The sequence below is a fragment of the Fomitiporia mediterranea genome (assembly GCF_000271605.1).
Source record: "Fomitiporia mediterranea MF3/22 unplaced genomic scaffold FOMMEscaffold_11, whole genome shotgun sequence".
Taxonomy (NCBI): Eukaryota; Fungi; Basidiomycota; class Agaricomycetes; order Hymenochaetales; family Hymenochaetaceae; genus Fomitiporia; species Fomitiporia mediterranea.
Genome location: NW_006760396.1, coordinates 2,171,712 through 2,190,523, shown reverse-complemented (window position 1 = coordinate 2,190,523; position 18,812 = coordinate 2,171,712). Strand labels below are relative to the sequence as shown.

Here is an 18,812-nt window from a genome sequence, read left to right as displayed (position 1 = left end):
TTTAGTAGCATAGTAGTCCTTCTTTACTCTACAATTTACAGTACTTTAATTGATAAAGATTTGATTGAGTTACGAGCAAAAAAGTAAATTGTCATATGGTGTTGCAATACTTTTGACGCACACTGTATAATTGCACCTATGTGTACTACTATTGTTGTTAGAATGAGGTTACCTGAGGTTCCTTTGAGTGCTACTGAAGAAGATAACAGGGATAATGTAGAAGCAGAAGTTGCTGGCATGAACAACAACTTGAAGCAATGACGAGTGCTTTGTAGTGTATGTTTCGGATAAACTCTCTTTTTTGGTGCACACACTTGACAGACAGACAGTCCTGTCTTGTGAGGTTCTTTTTTTTATGACCTATTATGACGAATCGTCCAGATAGACACAAAACGTAGATAATTTTGGTTTGAATTGAAAAAGAGGCAATTAGTCTTGCTCAAGTTGTAGTGTTGATAAAGTGTACAAAAGCAAATGAAAGATGTACAGTAGAAATTCTATAGTCTCCATTGTCTCTATTGCTAGGTCTAGCAGTAACAAGAGGTACAGTTATGGGTGAGAGTGAGGAGAAATGCAGATACACCACAATGTCGATACTCTGGAGTGAGACACAGAACAGAGCAAAGTAAGCATTCCAGGTGTTGAATAAGGCGCCTTTGTGTAACATTACAATGTAAGTTGTGGCGAGCCAGCCTACTGCAATAACAGTGATGCACCAAACTCACAATCCTCACAAGGGTATTAGTGTCTTTGCTTCCTTCTACACTCTCATGCAAATGACGTCAAAGTAGTGTATCTAATTTGCAGTCTGACATTGTATCAGTTGACTTCACACTGGAGAGGGAGGGGCAGGGGAACAGATACAACTCTGTGGGCGCAATAACTTTGCACACCTTATCTAGCAGTATTACGAATGATTCATTCCTTCAAGCATAATATATTTGTATTTATTTATTTCTATCTCCTGTCTACTCTATCTATTAAGTAGTTCATTGTTACTTGGTTCTAATTATAACTGTTTTCTTGTTACTGGGTTCCTGTAAGATCCAGTAATATTGATATAAGAGTCATCACACTCTGTGCTGTACCTTCTCTTGTATTATCTCTGTACACAAAAGTATAGTCTATAGTGTTATTGCTTTTAACATTGAATATTTTGAATGCTAAAGCTTTATTGTGTTAAGCAAGTGTAGTCAGTCTTTAAACAATACACTAAGAGGAGCTAGGAATAAAATGACTCACAACTGTCATTTATTTTTGCTTCAAGTTTTTCCTCATCATCCTTCATAGTACTTGACAACATATCCCATTTTTCATTCATCAGGTCTATAAACTTTTGATTTGCAGACATTATTATTAGAGTAAGATATCAACTACTTTGTTGTGCTTGAACCTATACAGCTATACAGATGCCTGAGTATTAGATTGTGTACTTAGTAGTAAGTGGTACAGTAATGGGTGAAAGAAGGGGCCAAGGCAGGGAGACTGAAAGGTTGATATATCGGTTGGAAAAAGAGCAAAGTAAACTTCCCAAGTGTTACGAAATACACTGTTGTAGAACATCACAAAGTAAGTGTAAGATGTGGCAAGGTGGCTAACTACAATACATAAATGCAATACATCAAATACGCAATCCTTACAAGAGTATTATCGTCTTTACTTCCTTCCACATTCCCATATACATGATGCTGAAATATTATATCTAATTTGCAGTGTAATATTAGTACAGCTCGTTGTTCACATTGTTTCCATCAGCATATAATTTTCATGTTCCTAATATATGCATAGATGAATATGATAGAAAGAAGGGGAAGGAGAAGGAGAAGACATGTCGCAATACATGCTTACGAACATTGTAAATGATGAAAAGGAGTGCTGTAAAGCTTGGAAGATGGAATTGATCGATATCAGATCTTGACCAACTGTGTCACACACGTGATTTGGAGTACCTGGCCGTTCGAGTGCACAAATTATTACTGCTCAGTGCTCAGCGCCATTCAACGAGCACGTACGTCCCAGTCAAGATATTGCTTAAAGTCTCGAATGGATGGGATCTGAAGAGATGGTCGACATGCATGCTGGGTCAAACAGGGACTTCTACAAATGATCCAGACAGGGACCCAACCTCATTGAACAGTCGAAAGAAGGCAGGTTTGAAGGTTTGACGAGTGGCATGACAATTTGGATTTGGAGTCGTGGAGAGGAGCTATCATGATGGCACGCGTGAAACGGCACAATCAATACACCTGACTGCGCCTTCAGTGGACACCTCCTAGGGTCGATAGGCTTCTTTGATGCAGGGGAAACAACGCAAAACTACCGACATATCACCTCAAGGGCTTGTCTTCAACGTTCTCTTCCCAAATAATTTGTGTACCTGACACGTCCTTCTGTAGCATTCTTCTTGCAGAGTGGGATAACTCGACGCCTGGATAAGGTTTGCGACCGCCGGGTCCGAAAAGACGAGATAACGGAGCAATTCATCCGAAAACGAAAATTGACAAGGTTAGTGCCTATATCAGATAAGATGACCCACACCGTGTGAATCTTATCAGATTTTGCCTACATAACAGCTATCGCGACGATCCCCTCCCCCCTCTCCAAATTTTCGCTTGTCTCCCTCATTCTGTCACCTCTCTGTCTCGCTTCGTGATAGAGACTCCAGACAAGATGTCGACGGACTACGAAAAGAAGGAGCACGATTCAGACAGCGAGCACGGAGCGACTCAACGCCCTGGTGTTACCGTCCTCGACCCGAAAACTCGCTCGCAAGTTGTGAAGGAGATTGACGCACATGTTGGCGTGAAGCGGGTGCAGGCTGCCGAAAAGGTCTATGGGAGGTATTCAAAGTGGATCTTGTTCATTTCGTACGTTTTCTCCCTCTACTGTTTGGCAAAGCGCGATTAACGGCGGTTGCATATCTGCAGGCTTGGACTTGCTTCGTACATCTACTCGCTCGACGGACAGACGACAAGCTTTTACTTGACGTTTGCCGCCAGTTCGCTTGGGCAGCACTCGCTCATTGCAGCCGTTGGCACGGCTCAGTCCATCATCAGTGTGTATCTGAACTCTCGTCTTTCCTTCCATTCAATTGACCCTTTCGGGTGTATTTCATAACCGACTGCTTCTTTACTCCCCCTATATCCCCTATATGCTACTCTACCTACGGATCTCGGACGTACATCGGCTTCTACAACAAAAATTTTGACGGAACTTTAACATCGTCCTCATCCTCGTTCGACCTCATACGACATCGCATCCACCAGTCGCCGTTGGCAAGCCCGTTATTGCGAAAGTTGCCGACGTGACATCTCGTGCATATGCATACCTCGGCGTCCGTAAGTTGATCAATCCTTGATGCCAAGGCTGTGATTGATGAGAACCTACTTTTATAGTATTGTTCTACGTGATCGGATATATCGTCATTGCGAGCGCTCGGAACATTGGGGCTATTGCTGTTGGGATCGTTATATACGCTGTGTACGTCGTTCCTTATTGAATTTCTCAGTAACAAGGGATTAATTAGCGGATTTCTTCCTGTCTTTTGCTTACTGTTATATATGCATGGTTTGCAACAGAGGATACACGTACGTCTTTTAGTTCCTCTGCAGTTTCTATTAATGAACCACTTTGTTTAGTGGGCTACAGCTCCTTACCCAAATCATCATCGCAGACATAACAACACTTAAATGGCGTGCCCTCGTTTCTTCGCTGGTCAGCCTTCCATTCGTCGTCAACGCGTTCATCGGTGCGAACATCGCAACTGCCGTCATCGAGCACAGTAGCTGGCGATGGGGATGTATGTCTTCTTTGCTTCTCTCGTCTAATAATTTGAGCGAACATAATACTGTATTTCAGATGGAATGTTTGCAATCCTAGTGCCTGCAACGCTTCTGCCACTAATCATTACACTATTCTGGGCGGAGCGCAAGGCGAGGAAACTTGGTATTGTTGAGCAGTCGCTCGAAGCGGATGGCGTTTCAAAAGACGCACTTCCGTTTGGTAAGTTCAATAATCTAATTTTCATGAACTTGGTCTTATTTTCTGTTTTTCTGTTTAAAGAGTCGAAAAAGAGTGTTGTGGAACGTGCATATATTGTGTTTGGTCAACTGGACGTTGTTGGCCTTGTGTTTCTCGGTGCAGCGGTTGCACTCCTCCTCCTTCCTCTTACACTTGCTGAGAAAGCGAAGGGTCGATGGAAGAACCGTGAGTGGTTGCATTTGTTTTTCGGATACTGGCCTTAACTCGTTCCTTCTTATGTATGGTAGAGTCAATGATTGCGATGCTTGTCGTCGGAATTGTGTTCTTCTTCATCTTTGGTGTATGGGACCTACGCTATGCGAAACGACCCGTAGTTGCTCCACGTTTCTTACGCAACCGGTCTGTCGTCCTGGCGAGCTGGATCGGATTCTTCGACTTCGTACGTTCTTCTCTTATCAGCCCACTTCTCAATAATGTCTTACTCGTCGTACCAAAGGTTTCCTATTATCTTACATATGTATACCTCTACTCCTTTGTTCTCGTCGTCAAACCATGGAGTCAACTTGATGCGACGTATTTTGCCTCTGCACAATCTGTTGCGTTGACTGTCTTTGGTATAACGGCTGGTGCATCAATGCTCTATTTCCGTCGTTACAAGTTCATACTCATTGGCGGATTATGTATCCGATTGGTGTGCGTATCTTTTGTTTCCATTTCTTCCCTGCATTCAGATAATTAGGGCTCACTGAAACCTTGTAGTGGATGCGGCTTGATGATCCACTCTCGCGGCGCCAATGCATCAACGGCTGAGATTGTCTGGACACAAATCCTTCAGGGTCTCGGAGGCGGATTCGCAGCAGTTGCAGGCCAAGTTGGTGCCCAAGCTAGCGTTCCGCACGTAGACGTAGCAATGGTCACAGCTGTAGTATTGCTTTGGACTGAAATCGGCGGTGGAGTTGGGAATGCCATTGGTGAGCCGAACCAATATCTTCCGTCTCGTTAAAATCACAACAATTAATTATACGGTCGATTTTTTTAGCCGGTGCGATTTGGTCTACTACAATGCCCGATAACCTCACCAAATACCTTCCGGACGTCCCCGCTGAACAACGAAACGAGTTATTCGGATCCATCACAGACGTACTCACGTACCCACGAGGATCTGAAATTCGCGAAGGTGTCATCTCAGCTTACGACGCAACGATGAAAGACATGGTCATCGCCGCGACAGTGATAGCAGCCATACCAATTTTGCTCGCGCTCGGGATGCCGAATTGGTACCTAGGGAATAAACAGAACGCTGTGGATGATGAGGAAGTTGGGCCGGAGGTACATAATCGTTGATGTCGGAGCTGACAAGGCGGTTTATGCATTATGTGGGTTATGGGGGTGAGAGCTGCGTTTACAAGGGTGAATGAGTTCTATAACCTACACATCGGCCAAGTGATCGGAATCGGCAATATAAGACAAGGTGATGCTTCTTGTTAAGCGTAAATTTTTGTATTTTACGTCTGTTCTTATACCTTAGAGTCGAATTGACGATTTCACTCCATGCTGAACAGATGAACTCGATTCAACGCAAGACGTATATTTCTTTATATGAATTATTGAAACCTGCTGTCAAGATTTCAGTAGCCTACTCTATGGATCTATGACCACATACTTACATTGTGTTAGTCAGGCTTACAGTCATTCAGTATTTCAGAAGAGAGTGTTGTTTTTTTCCACACTACAGCTGAGCAAGGAGTCGAAACTACACAGTATGACATCATCATTATTACTAAATCAGGCTTGCCTGACTTGATCGCCCATGCTCATATCTCTCACCAGCTTTGTCTGACTTTAGTCTTTAGATACACCCCGCTGCCAACGTAGTGGTGTTTGCAGTAAATGCAGTAAAGTAACTTTATGAGGTAGCTTTCCACTCTATATCTGTGGTTGCAACTCTTAAATTCCTTCGTCAGGCATGTAAGAAGCAGCAGGAATGTCACAGTGCAGCGTCCGAACTTATATCGGAGATAGCGGAAGTTCTGCCATTCGTCGAACTTCCAATGCACTGTCCAAAGGCTGGTATATCTGCACAGACGGTTGGAAGAATGCTCGAACTTTTTGAAGAAATTGCAAGGATGATAATTCGGTACTCAGATTCTACTGTGATAGGTAAATCAGAATCACCGTTCTATTATTTACGCCTTCTAAAACGGTAATCCATACAGGAATGTTGTTAAACAATTGTATCGAGGAAGTAAACCATAAAAAAGAGGAGCTGAGACATCTAAAGGATACATTCGACTGGTGTGTCAAGACAGAAACATGGAAGACAGTTTTGAGGACTGGTATGCTTGGAACACTCTTTTTTCAACCACCACTCACATACTCTGCACAGAGTCATATGTAGGAGACACAACCCTCACGCACTTGCGGCCAGTTCCACAAGCATTCTACAAACTCTAAAATGCATGCTTCGAAGGATCGAGGAGAGAAACGCTCCAAGTGATAGAAAACTGGTCGAAATCTGAGTCAAAACTGTTCTGGCTCTATGGATCTGCAAAATCTGGAAAGTCAGCGATCGCACGCACGGCTGCTCGTCTCTTTGATGCACAGAATCGGCTTGCTGGATGCTTCTTTTGCGATGCAGACGACCACGAGCGCCGGTCTCCAGAGAGAATCATACCGACTATCGCGTATCAGCTATCCAAATGGCACAGAGATTATCGGTCCATTGTTCTCGACATTCTACAAAGCAGAGGTGAACTCGACCTTGAGTCGGGATTGGAGCGTCGATCTGACCTCCTGGTCAAACAACCGGTTGCTCAATCTTCCGTTTGTCACCCTCCACTTGATAGCTCACTGGTAATTGTCTTGGATGCACTCGACGAATGCTGCGACTCTGCTAACTCGTTGCATACGCTCCAGACGGAAGCAGGATTGTGTCAGGCTCCGGGGACAAGACTCTGCGAATTTGGGACGCGAAAAGTGGCAAATTCATCGGCGAGCCCCTCAGCGGTCACAGCGACCACGTCACTGGCGTTGCTTACTCCCCGGACGGGACAAGGATTGTGTCTGGCTCCAATGACGGGACACTACGGGTCTGGGACACACGAAGCGGCAGGCCTATTGGTGAGCCTCTCAAGGGTCGCAGCGGAGTTGTTATGAGTGTTGCATATTCTCCGGACGGGAGCCGGATCGTCTCTGGGTCTTACGACCGTATGCTGCGAATTTGGAACGCAACGTCTGGCAAACACATCGGCGGGCCTCTCTGCGGTCACGAAAGTGACGTTTATTCTGTGGCATACTCTCCTGACTGGAAACGAATTGCTTCTGGATCTGCAGACGGGACAATACGTATTTGGGATGCTAATAGTCACACTTGTGTCAAAACGATGATCCTTGGCGAAAGTCGGTGGGATCCTAATACGCAATGTTTCTTAACAATTGCCAAGAGCTACAGTAAGCTTTCCATTACACATACTTCCAACCCTTCAACTATCCCAGACGATGCCTGGCTCCGAACATTAGACAGCGGCCTCTTCTTATGGGTCCCTCCGGAACATCGACGCAGTATATGTCATGTAGGCCAAGTTCGCATTCCTAACAACGAGAATGGAAAGCTCATGACAATCGACTGGAGGAAGATTCCTCACGGGGACAATTGGATGAACATTTTGCGTGTTGAAGCGTCAGAAGACTGAACTCGTTCTTGTTATTTAGATAGACTATTTACGAGTTTTGTATCATGTTCTTTTGCTGCGATCGCAAGTTATCCAATCAGGTTTATTATATTAAACCCTGTACCATATTAGTCGTTTTGCCCACTAGATTGCTCATGATAAAGTAATTCAACTTTGAAGGTTGAACTGTATATCAAAAACGTACTATAAGACGAGTATTCAATGTTGAGCTACCCAGCATTCATACTATACTGATCAGGTGAGCCTACAAATGGTACTAGTCTGGTTGGGCTGGACCAATGGATGACACCAGTTTTTGCAGGGACAGATAACTTGATGCCTAGAGAAAGGTTTGCAACTACCGGGTCCGAAAGTGGAGATATGGAATGAATTCATTGCAAAACCAAATTGACAATATAAGTGCCTGTAGCAGATAGGATAACCTGTCGCATCCATGTTCTGGAGTTGATAGGTAGGGCTCGGTACCGTACCGTATACGGATACGGGCCGTATAATACGACCCTTATACGGATACGGCTCGTATAATACGGTGCCGTATTTCTGAACCCGAAAACCTATACGGATACGGTACGGCCGTATACGGAACGTATACGCCATATACGGATACGGCGTAGTTGCTACATTTACCAAGGTGTAGCATGAGATGTAAGGGGCTACATCATTGTGATATTACCCCTTTAGTATAGAAATATTGAATTCTACCTATATTATACCTTAATCTACATGAAATGTATAAAATTTGACTTATTGACATTTTGTTATGTAATTTAGTCTGTGATATTTGTCATAAAGTCGAGTCATGTGATGTACCTATATTATAGTATATATCAGAATATATATCAGATTGCACATACTTTTACAATAATAGTGCTGAATATATTACTAAATGCTAGTATAAGTGTCTGGACATTGAATACTACTTATTAGAGCTTCAGTATTATGTTTAGAGAGAGAGTTTCTTTCATTTAGTAGCCGTATATTGTATACAGGCGTATACGGTCCGTATTATACAGACTATATACGGTTACGGCCCGTAAAATACGTGCCGTATTTTTGAGTCAAATTTTTTATACGGATACGGTACGGCACCGTATACGAAAATGCCGTATCTGTATAATACGGTACGGGACCGAGCCCTATTGATAGGCCACACGATATTTGCTCGGTGAAGTTAGTTTAAGTAGTATACAATCTTTTCCTAACCTATATCACATTTAAGTTTATAATTCCGGCTCCTTCACATTGCTATGTCTGATTCAGTCTGAGTTCCAGTCATTGCCTTCCTTAAGATCGGTGCATGTGCACCCACGGTGTCTTCATACGCATTTGTCACCCGCAAGTTTGCTACGTTCCTCCTTATGTGATATTTGCCTATGCATGCGTTCCTATCCAGGATATCTTATCTATGCAAAGCGGAAATGCAGTTCACTTGTTTGACCATCGAGACTATCTCGGGCGATAACATACCTTTATCTCTGAGACGACCGACTTGTAGAGCTGCGAGGAGGCCGGATGTGGAAGCTGTGAACGCTTCGACGAGCTTCTTTTGGGCTAGTTTAAATGAAGCGATGGGCCGTTTAAATTGGTTCATTCGAGCGCGTATTCGCGTGTTCGTGCAATGAAACCATCGAGCGAGCCTGTACCGCATTGTTGAGACACGAAAAGGTAGATTCGACACCGGAAGTGCCTTCGAGTAGGGATCTTTAGGTACGCGTACGATATCCACGAATTCGGAACTAGTGAGAGAGATGCGCAGTGCGAGTTTGTTTTTGATTGGCGGTATCTCGAGTCCGAGAATGCTTGATTATGAACGGTTGATGAGGAACCCTCGGATCTTGTCGTCCCTTTTACAGCGGGCTCAGGTAGGTATGAGGTCTGCAACGGGTGTGTTGGAGATCCACGTCTTGCTACATTTTATTATAAACCGACCATCAATGTCCTCAGCGGTTGTATCCACACTGGCTCGATCAGATCCGTGGTTCGTTTCTACAAGATCTTGTGAATAGTGATTAGACATTGTTTTTAGGTAGTAGTCAAGGGATAGACACACGAAACACCGGATTATCCCTCCCTTTGCAAGCCGTGGAAGGTACTTCTCCTTCTGAGCGTCTGAGCCGAATGTGTGAATGGGGTGCATGGCTAGAGAGGATTTCACGTCCATTGTTGAGCGATACCCAGAGTCGATACTAATGGCACGTCAATATTAAGACAGCTGAACTAATGATGATGTAAACGGAGAGACGTACCATTCCACTTCGCGAGCAACGAGTCCATATGCTATGTTATTTACACCTGCGCATCCGTAACCCTTTATATTCAGCCCAAGCAATCCAAGCTGACCCGTTTCAGGTGATATTTCTGGCACAAGCGCTACGGTAGAGTAAGCATCGAACGCAGAGAGCAGAGAGAGGAAAGTAGATATTTACTATTCGCTGAGCTTCAAGGACTCGAGGGGCAAATTCTTCCTGGTACGCGTATTATTTTGTAAGCGGCGCCCAGACATCGGACACGGCCCAATGCATACGGACCCTGATAATACGAGCGAGCTGTATCCCTGATGGCGAGTCAATATCAGGAGTTGATATTTGAAAGTGTGTACAGACCGAACGTCTATGTTTGCTTGTGTGTAACGACTCGAGGTTGAGTTAGTCCTAAGCACGTCGTGTCGTGACAAAGTGAATGGCAGAAAACGGTGCACAAGACATACCTCTTAGTTATACTTTGCAAAAGTTGAGGCATATTTCCTTGGCGATAACTGAGCATAGCAATGCTGACGACATGGCCGACGTTGGGAGAGTGAGTGACCTTCGCGACTCCGGAAAGCCAATCCTGTGACTATTTTTGCAAAAGATTTCTTCTCTTTTCCTGCGTGTTTTCAAGACTACAATCAGTATAAACGAATTAGACGAGTTCCAGGATAGATTTGTGCAATTTGCTAATAAGTACAGTCCAACGAATATAAATAGGTTCTTTTTTATCAGCTGTGTGCGTCTCCAGCGGCCAGAGTAGTTGTTCGTATGTGATTCAGTTAAAATAAGAATATTACGTAATAAGGGTCTTTCTTCATTGCCATCGAGTGTAGCTCAGCTCGGAGTCAGTGCCCTGGTTTCGCTGTCTCGACCCGAAAACCTGCTCACAGTTCATGAAGGAAATCAATGCACACGTTGGTGCAAAGTGGGTACAGACCACCGAAAATGTTTATGGGCGGAATTCGAGTGGATCTCTCCCCCTCTAGGGCCTCTACTGTTTGGCAAAGCGCAGTTAATGACAGACGCATATCTGCAGGCTTGGACTTGCTTCGCACATCTACTCGCTCGATGGACAGGCAACAAGCTTTTACTTGATATTTGACGCCAGCTCGCTTGGACAGTGCTCACTCAGCGTGGCTGTTGGCACTAGTGATACGCAAGGTCGGGTCAGGTCGGGTCAGGAGGGTTTTTAGTCTGACCCATGACCTGACCCAGGTCAGAATTTTCCAAAAATCCTGACCTGTGACCTGACCCAGTCTGACCCAGCTGGGTCAGGTCAAAGTGAGTCAGGTCAGGTCAGGTCAGGGGTCAACCTAGGTCAATGTGTACTTATACTAGTCTCTTACTACAGATTTTCTTATGCAGCCCTTGTTGTAGACAGAGACTATTACTATCTGAGTTAATAGGTTTGTTAATAAGCTCAGTTATTATAGGATAAAACTCTGTCTGTCAAAGTAATCTAAATTTACACTTGAAACACTTACAGTTAATTATTAAGGTACAGTTATGAAATGTATACTTGAGTAGTCAACAATTGTTATACTTACATTACAAACTGTGTTTGATACAGATGAAGGAGGAAAGTAGTTATACTTTGTTTGAGCTAAAGATAAGAACAGATTATACATACTATATAGTGTGTAATATTAATCTTAAGTCTGTCTAGACAGACAAACCTTATACATTTTCTAAACAATTGAATACATACTACTCCTAGGTAGAGTAGCTAAGAAGCTAAGACCACTCATCTGTGTCCTAGTCAGTAGATGCATTCTTACTGTCATTCACATAAACCATACATTCCTTGTCCTTACTCTCTGGATTTATGTCTGGATTGTATTCCTGTCTGTTTATCTTAAACCATCTTAGCTTCATCCCCTTTGACAGTCCTATAGCCTCTTGTACAGTGTCTATGTGAGTCTGTAAATATTTGCTTTCATCCACTTTGTACATTCAAACGTTATAAACAAAGCTAACAATCATAGCAGGTTGACTACAGTATTTTACTGGATGTATGAAGAAAAAGATCTTAGTCTTTGATAGTACCTGGTCTATTATCTTAAAGAGGATGATTCTAGCATTCCTATCCTAGTCAAGATTTCTCCTCTCTACAAACAGCTACATATACTTGTTCTTGAGCTAGTACCCATACATCCAGTAGTACATAAAGATCTATCTGGTTTTTCAGTTGCATCTGTAAGTAGAATAAGGTATACATATTTTAGGCACTTTAAGCCAAACAATAAAGAAAGGCTATGTAAGAGGAGAAAGACTAGTCAAGTAGTATACATAAAAAGATTAATCAGAATCAGAACTGCTTGAAGAAAATATGGCCAAGACATCTGCCTCCTTAATTTTCTAACCAGCCTAACAATGTACAATCATTTGGTAGTAGTCATACACTATCTGGAACAAAGTAAAAATATTTGAAGTTGTCCTGTTCTACTACTTTGTATTTACAATCCCTGCTATTGAAAAGAGCCACTTGTATAGAACTAATAATGCTTGAATAGACAAATAGTCTCTTACAATCTGAGAAAGGGTAGGGAACCTGAATTCATTCTCCTAGTAAAACATTAGATACTTTATTACAAAATAAGAATAATAGAATACTTTCCATCAGAGTAATAGATCCAAACCCTTGTTAGGGTCTATATCTTCAACATCATTAGTGTACCTTGTAAGTTCTTTATAAGGATCCTTTAGCTTGTCTCCAAATTGTCTTCTCATTACTAGAGCTACTGCTTGCATCTACTTGTGTCTATAAGAGAGTAAAGCTGACTTCTCTAAGAGTTTATAAGAAGTGCTAGGACTAATCTCAGGCTAGGATAACTGTACAGGGATTAGCCTAGAGTGTATGTTGTACTTCTCAAACTATAGATACATTAGATATTAAATAATTAGAGAAAAAATAAAGACTCACAACAGTATTAATAACTTTGAAAGTAGTCTCCTAACCCTTTTCAGACTAAAACTCTTTAAAGTAGTGTCCTTTTGTAAGGGGATTCAAAACTAAAGTAACTAGTCAACTACTAAAAATACTAAAATATTTATAAAAAAACTTATACAGATTAATAATTTGAGTACTAGAATGAGTAGCCTTCTCAAAGTATTTCTCAATTAAAGCAATCCCTTTCTGAAGTGACTCTTTAAGAGATGAATACAGAGGATTATCTCTCATAAACTTTTACTGTAGAAGAAATGCTTTAAGAGTAGGAAATACTTGCCAGACAGTTAGAATCTGGTCAGATGAAAATTGTTGTTGAATAGTACTAGACTCCTAGTAATGTATTTTATTAGTATAATGTATAAGTAAATAAAGAAAAGTATACTATAAGAACAGTATGGATAAGTTCTAATGTTTTCCAGTCATTCTTAAGAAATCAATATGTTGAATATTTAGACTGTCTAGGACCAACTCAAGAGACATGTTTAGTATAATCAGTATTCCTAGTAAAGCTATTAACAGCCTAGATTTTACATTAGTATGAATATAATATATAGTTCTGATACTTACTTTTTGAACTTTAATGAAGTGATTAAGGACTAGCTCCCAGCTTTGGAATCAAGTTGGAACAAAGGAAATAAGTTCTAAAGGCTTTATATTAACATTCTTACAACAAATAAGAAAGTAATCCTTTACTCTAGAAGACTTCCTAACCTATATACAGTGTAAACCAAGGAATACAATATCTTATTAGATTTAACTTACTTTTACTATTAAGCCTTACACTTTTAATAATAATCAACTCAAGTGAATTGTATTATGTAACTAAGGATGTGTGAAATTGTCAGAGTCAACCTTAGTGATTAAGGACACTATATCTTCTTCATTATCCTTATCCATATTAGTAGGTAATGAAGATAAAGAAGAAGCTATAGATAAGGTAGACAGAAATACTTTAGAGCATAAATTGATAACATACTCAAAACAACTATAATAAAAAATTGTTAAATTTGAGGAAAATAAGATAAAGTATAAGAAATTACTAAGATCTTTAGTTCTGAGCATTAAATTCAATACTATTCTCAGCCAAAAGTTCCCTCAGCTTGACTATTATTGTATTATTAGTAGATACATTGTTACTAGTTAAGTTTCTAAACTAAAAAGGTATAAATACTTGTATAATTATGTAGAAATGATTAAAAAATCATACCTTATTTGTAATACCAAATCTTTTAGCAATATTGTAAAGCATTTCAGTTTGAGCTTTAGTAGAGTAGCTATTTGTTATGACTTCTAGTATAAGAAGTTGAGTATGTAACTACTAATCAGAGTTAAGCTAATAGACTGTAACACTAAGATATACTGTCATATTAGCTAATGTCTAACAATTATAAGTTAGGGATACTAGTCTAGGAGTATTCTATATTAAAATTAGAAGAGTAACTAATGAAAAAGAAGTAAAAGAAAATACCTTCAAATTGACTTTAAACTCATTTTGAATCTCTCTTACTTGTTACTCAATATAATGTTTGACAGTATCAGGACTAATAATATCAGATGGCTTATACTTCAAACCTTGCTGGTAGGCAAGCATATTATGAAAGGACTTGTACTTAATAGTATTTAGAGTCTAAAACATAAGTTTTGTAAGAAAAAAGAATAAAGGAATACAAATTAGTATAATACTTACAACATTTGTATTAACAATAAAATTTTCAATCCTCTCAGAAAGTTTATCCTTAGTCCAAATAGTATCAGTACTAGGTACTATAAAACCTGTCAATTTAGACTGTCTAGAATATAGTACTTAGATTAAAAAGAACAATATATACTTTAGAATACATACTTTTTACCTGAATCTTCAATCTTCTTAGATTTCTGAAGATCTTCAGGACAAGTATACTTTAAGTTATTAAGGTACACTTGAGAATCAAGAAGACTATTATTCTTACAGGTTTCTTTATATTTTCTGAAGTACTAGTAGTTGTCTTCTTTTCTTTGAGTAATATAACAATATAAAGTAGTAGTATTTGACTTTCCCTTAAAAAGAGGTTCTAACTTTGAATATCTTACTAGGGCTTTGTTCTTAAGCTTACTTATGTATTCTTGTATTTAGTATGTTTATTAAGTATAATAATTTAGAGTATCTCACTTACAAACAAGACATCTTACTTGCTTTTTACTATCATTTGTAGAGAAGAACTTATAAAGAGGGGTAATGTTCTCTATACTCTACCTTCTAACTAAAATAAATAGTTCTACCTTAGAGGAACTGTCCTTAATCTCCTAAATATCTTAAAGCATATTTATAACATGTAAAATTAGTTATAATTGTTGATTGAATACACAGTACAAGTAATAGATGTGTTTGTAATATAACAGTTAAGGACAACTGTGTCTGTTGAATCTGTTAACTATGTCTTCCAAACAAAGATAATAGAAGCTCTCAAGTAAACTAGGTAGTAAGTAACCATTCTTACTGTCTTTAGTCAGACAGTCAACTCTACTTTCTCTCTACTTAGACTAGATTAACATACCTTTACTTCTACTCACATTCTTTAAAAACTGTCTAGTAACACTCTCTCTTACATTAGCCTTCCTCTTCCCCTTCTACTCTGTAAGTATAGAGTTACTAGATAACTTGACAAGCACTTTATACTTCTTTACAGAACAGGTAGTATATAGTTTTACAAGTTGTTTATAGTTCAGAACAAGTGAATAATTAGTTTCTTCATTTGAATTGTTTCCTTTACTAAAATCACTGTCTTCATTATACTAGAAGTGAATAGTATAATGTAACTTAACTTAATTAACATTGTGTACAGGTTGTTAGGTAGGAGCTAGTAAACTAAACTCTTGATTATGTAAACCTAGCCTAGAAATTAGAATCTTATCATTTAGGTTATTAAAGAATACTATTTTACTAACATTCTTTAGCTAGTTATTCTTATTAAGAGTATAATTAAGAGTGTTTTCAGAGTAAGCTATAGTAAGATATTAACTTATAATAGTAGTAGTAAGTAGTTTAGACATTAAGTAAAAGGTTAGGAAAAAAGAAATAATAGTCTAACACAAACTAATCTATTATCTATATACATATTATTAGAGAATATAGTTTTCTCTTATACTTTACATTATAGGAAATTGTGTAAGGGTTACAAGAAATAAGGGAGAACAGAATATAGTAGTTTATACTCTGTTCTAGAAATACTAAGACTATCTTTATAATAACTCTAATTACTTGTATTCTTAAATAGTTAGACTTTAAACTAGTATAGAGAGTTATAAGTTTGTAAGATCTATATTAGTTATACACACAGTAAGGATAATGTTTAGTTTGTAGATAGAACAATCTTAAACAGACTATAGTAATCTACTCTTTTAGTACCTTAAGTAAAATGCTAGTATTATAAGAATACACTCTTATACTATATAAGAATTATTTAGTAATATTTAGCTATACTCTACAGTTTGAAAGAATTAAGTGTAATAAGTTATAACTTAATAATCTTAGAATTATGTTAAATTATAGTGTCTAATAGTAATATATTACTTAAAAGAATAAAACTATATATTTAAGAAAAGTATATAATATGTAAAAGAAAGTGTTCTAATCTAACTCTAGAAGTCATATATATTAGATAAGCTAGAATTGTCTTTGACTAGCTTGATTACTATTGAAACCTAAATAAAGAGTCTTTAAAATGTGTTATAAGGTGTTTCCTATATATACCTTATTTATTCAGTATTTTAAGTTCTAAGTCTTTAAGACTAACTTTTATTTTATAATTAATATATTGTAGAACATTTTATTAACTATTATCTGAGTCTGAATCTAATACAAGTTTGTGTACAAACTTATTTATATTTAATAATAATACTGTATTAATAAGTCTCTTAAACTGTACCTTAGTAATAGTCTCTATAATATAATTACTTCTTTAAATAGTAGTTATAATATACTTTATAATAAACAAATTAAATAAGACTAGTTAGAATACTATCTTTTAAAAGATAAAGGTAAACTAATCCTTAATAAAGTTAGTATTATTTACTCAATTAAAACTAGTATATACTAAAGTATAGTATTTTATAATAATACTTTATAATAGTTATTATAATTATACTCTTTCTAAACCTTACTATATTATATAAATAGAATACTTTGTTCTACTTCTAATAAAAGCTAATTTATGATTTTGTTCTAAATCTCTATTCTAGTATTTACTATTAACTTATACTTAAATGTGTTTATATTATTTAAATAGAATATATATTTAAAGTCTAATAAAAGTTTCTTAAAATATAAATCTTTAATTGTAAAAAAAGTATATTTTTACTATTAACTTGATTTTCAGTTATAATCCTCTAATATTATATTAAATGTATTTTAATATATTATATTTGTTTATTATAAGTAAGTATATTTTAATAATATTATTTATATATAAGTTATAAGTTAGGTCAAAGTTAGGTTGAGTCAAAGTAGGTTAGAAAAATTTAAGAGAAGACTAACTTATAATCTGACTCAAATTTGACTTAGTTTAACCTAATATACTGAGTTAGGTTAAAATGAGTTAGGTTAGAGTTAGGTCAGAGTTAAAACAAATTACAATCTAACTATATATATTACTAGTTAATACAGTTTAGTTTATTATTATTATATAGTTAAACTCTTATCTTTCCTTCTATTTAATTAACTCTTTCAAATGTATTCTTTAACTAGTTTCTATTTTACTCTTTATATATATTACTCTACTTATAAATCTTAAACATATATTAACTTTTATAACAAATTTTTGACAGAACTTTAATATTATTCTTATTCTTGTTCAGTCTTATAATATATAGTATTACATTTGTTAGTAACTGTTATTAAACTTATTATTAACAAAATTGTTTATATAACATTTAGTATATATATAAAGTTCTAATGTTTGTAAGTTAATTAATTCTTAATTCTAAGACTATTATTAATAACAACTTATTTTTATAGTATTATTCTGTATAGTTGAATCTATTATTATTATAAGTACTCAGAACATTAGTATTATTACTGTTCTAATTATTATTTATACTATATATGTCTTTTCTTATTAAATCTCTAATAAATAAGGAATTAGTTAGTAGACTACTACTTGTCCCTTACTTACTATTATGTACAGTTTACTATAAAGAATATATGTGTGTCTCTTTAGTTTCTCTATAAGTTCCTTTAATAAGCTCTTTTGTTTAATAAACTATAACTCTTTATACACATTATTATTATAAATATTATATTACTTAGATAGTATACTCTCTCTTCCCTCTTTATTAGTTCTCTATTTGTTATTAATACTTTCATTAGTATAAACATTACAACTACTATTATTAAGTAATAGGAATGTATACTTACTTTATTTTTTCTGTTTGTATTTTTAAGCTTTAATAGTATTGTATTACAAATAAAATATTTGTAATATTAGTACTTGTTACACTCCTACCCTTTATCTTTATACTATTCTAGACTGAGTATAAATTAAGGAAGCTGAGTATTATTAAGAAGTTACTTAAAGTAGATAGTAGGTCAAAAGACACACTTCTACTTAGTATATTTAATAATCCAATTTTCTTAAACTTAGTCTTATTTTTCTTCTATCTAAAGAGTCAAAAAAGAGTATTATAAAACATACATATGTTGTACTTAGTTAACTAGACATTACTGACTGTGTACTTGTGTACTTCTTAGTATAGTTGTTATACTTCTCCTTCTTCCCCTTTATACTTACTAAGGAGGCAAAAGGTTGATAGAAGAACTGTGAGTACTTGTATTTATCTTTCAGATACTAGTATTGACTCATTTCCTTCTTAAGTACTATAGTATTAATAATTGTAATACTTGTTGTCTGAATTATGTTCTTTATCTCTAGTGTTTAGAACTTATACTATAGATAGTATAGTAAA

General features: G+C 37.1%; 3 protein-coding genes across 3 annotated transcripts; 2 read left to right on the top strand and 1 right to left on the bottom strand.

Moving 5' to 3' along the window:
* The first annotated feature begins 2,003 nt into the window (after window positions 1–2,003).
* FOMMEDRAFT_112947 (drug:h+ antiporter) lies at window positions 2,004–6,813 on the top strand. The gene is made up of 16 exons (XM_007270108.1): window positions 2,004–2,505; window positions 2,574–2,867; window positions 2,928–3,055; window positions 3,267–3,338; window positions 3,396–3,480; window positions 3,579–3,587; window positions 3,639–3,799; window positions 3,859–4,002; window positions 4,063–4,206; window positions 4,269–4,420; window positions 4,478–4,674; window positions 4,741–4,952; window positions 5,021–5,894; window positions 5,946–6,141; window positions 6,198–6,317; window positions 6,368–6,813. Exons 2-13 carry the CDS (start codon window positions 2,671–2,673, stop codon window positions 5,323–5,325), a joined length of 1,806 nt encoding a protein of 601 aa, XP_007270170.1. The 5' UTR covers window positions 2,004–2,505; window positions 2,574–2,670; the 3' UTR covers window positions 5,326–5,894; window positions 5,946–6,141; window positions 6,198–6,317; window positions 6,368–6,813.
* Window positions 6,814–6,881: 68 nt separating this feature from the next.
* On the top strand, window positions 6,882–7,346 carry FOMMEDRAFT_50565 (WD40 repeat-like protein; the record flags this gene model as incomplete). Its single annotated transcript, XM_007269838.1, has 1 exon — window positions 6,882–7,346. A coding segment is annotated over one exon (465 nt), but the record flags the coding sequence as incomplete, so codon positions are not given.
* A 1,564-nt stretch (window positions 7,347–8,910) lies between these two features.
* Window positions 8,911–10,436, bottom strand: FOMMEDRAFT_136459 (acyl-CoA dehydrogenase NM domain-like protein; the record flags this gene model as incomplete). Its single annotated transcript, XM_007270107.1, has 6 exons — window positions 8,911–9,071; window positions 9,141–9,456; window positions 9,556–9,668; window positions 9,720–9,859; window positions 9,920–10,043; window positions 10,394–10,436. 6 exons carry the CDS (start codon window positions 10,434–10,436, stop codon window positions 8,911–8,913), a joined length of 897 nt encoding a protein of 298 aa, XP_007270169.1.
* Window positions 10,437–18,812: the final 8,376 nt, after the last annotated feature.

Coding starts and splice junctions, on each gene's coding strand:
- FOMMEDRAFT_112947 (XM_007270108.1), top strand. CDS start 2,671: ATGTCGACGGACTACGAAAAGAAGGAGCACGATTCAGACAGCGAGCAC. Junction 3,339..3,395: donor ATATGCATACCTCGGCGTCC/GTAAGTTGATCA, acceptor CTACTTTTATAG/TATTGTTCTACGTGATCGGA. Junction 4,421..4,477: donor GGATCGGATTCTTCGACTTC/GTACGTTCTTCT, acceptor GTCGTACCAAAG/GTTTCCTATTATCTTACATA.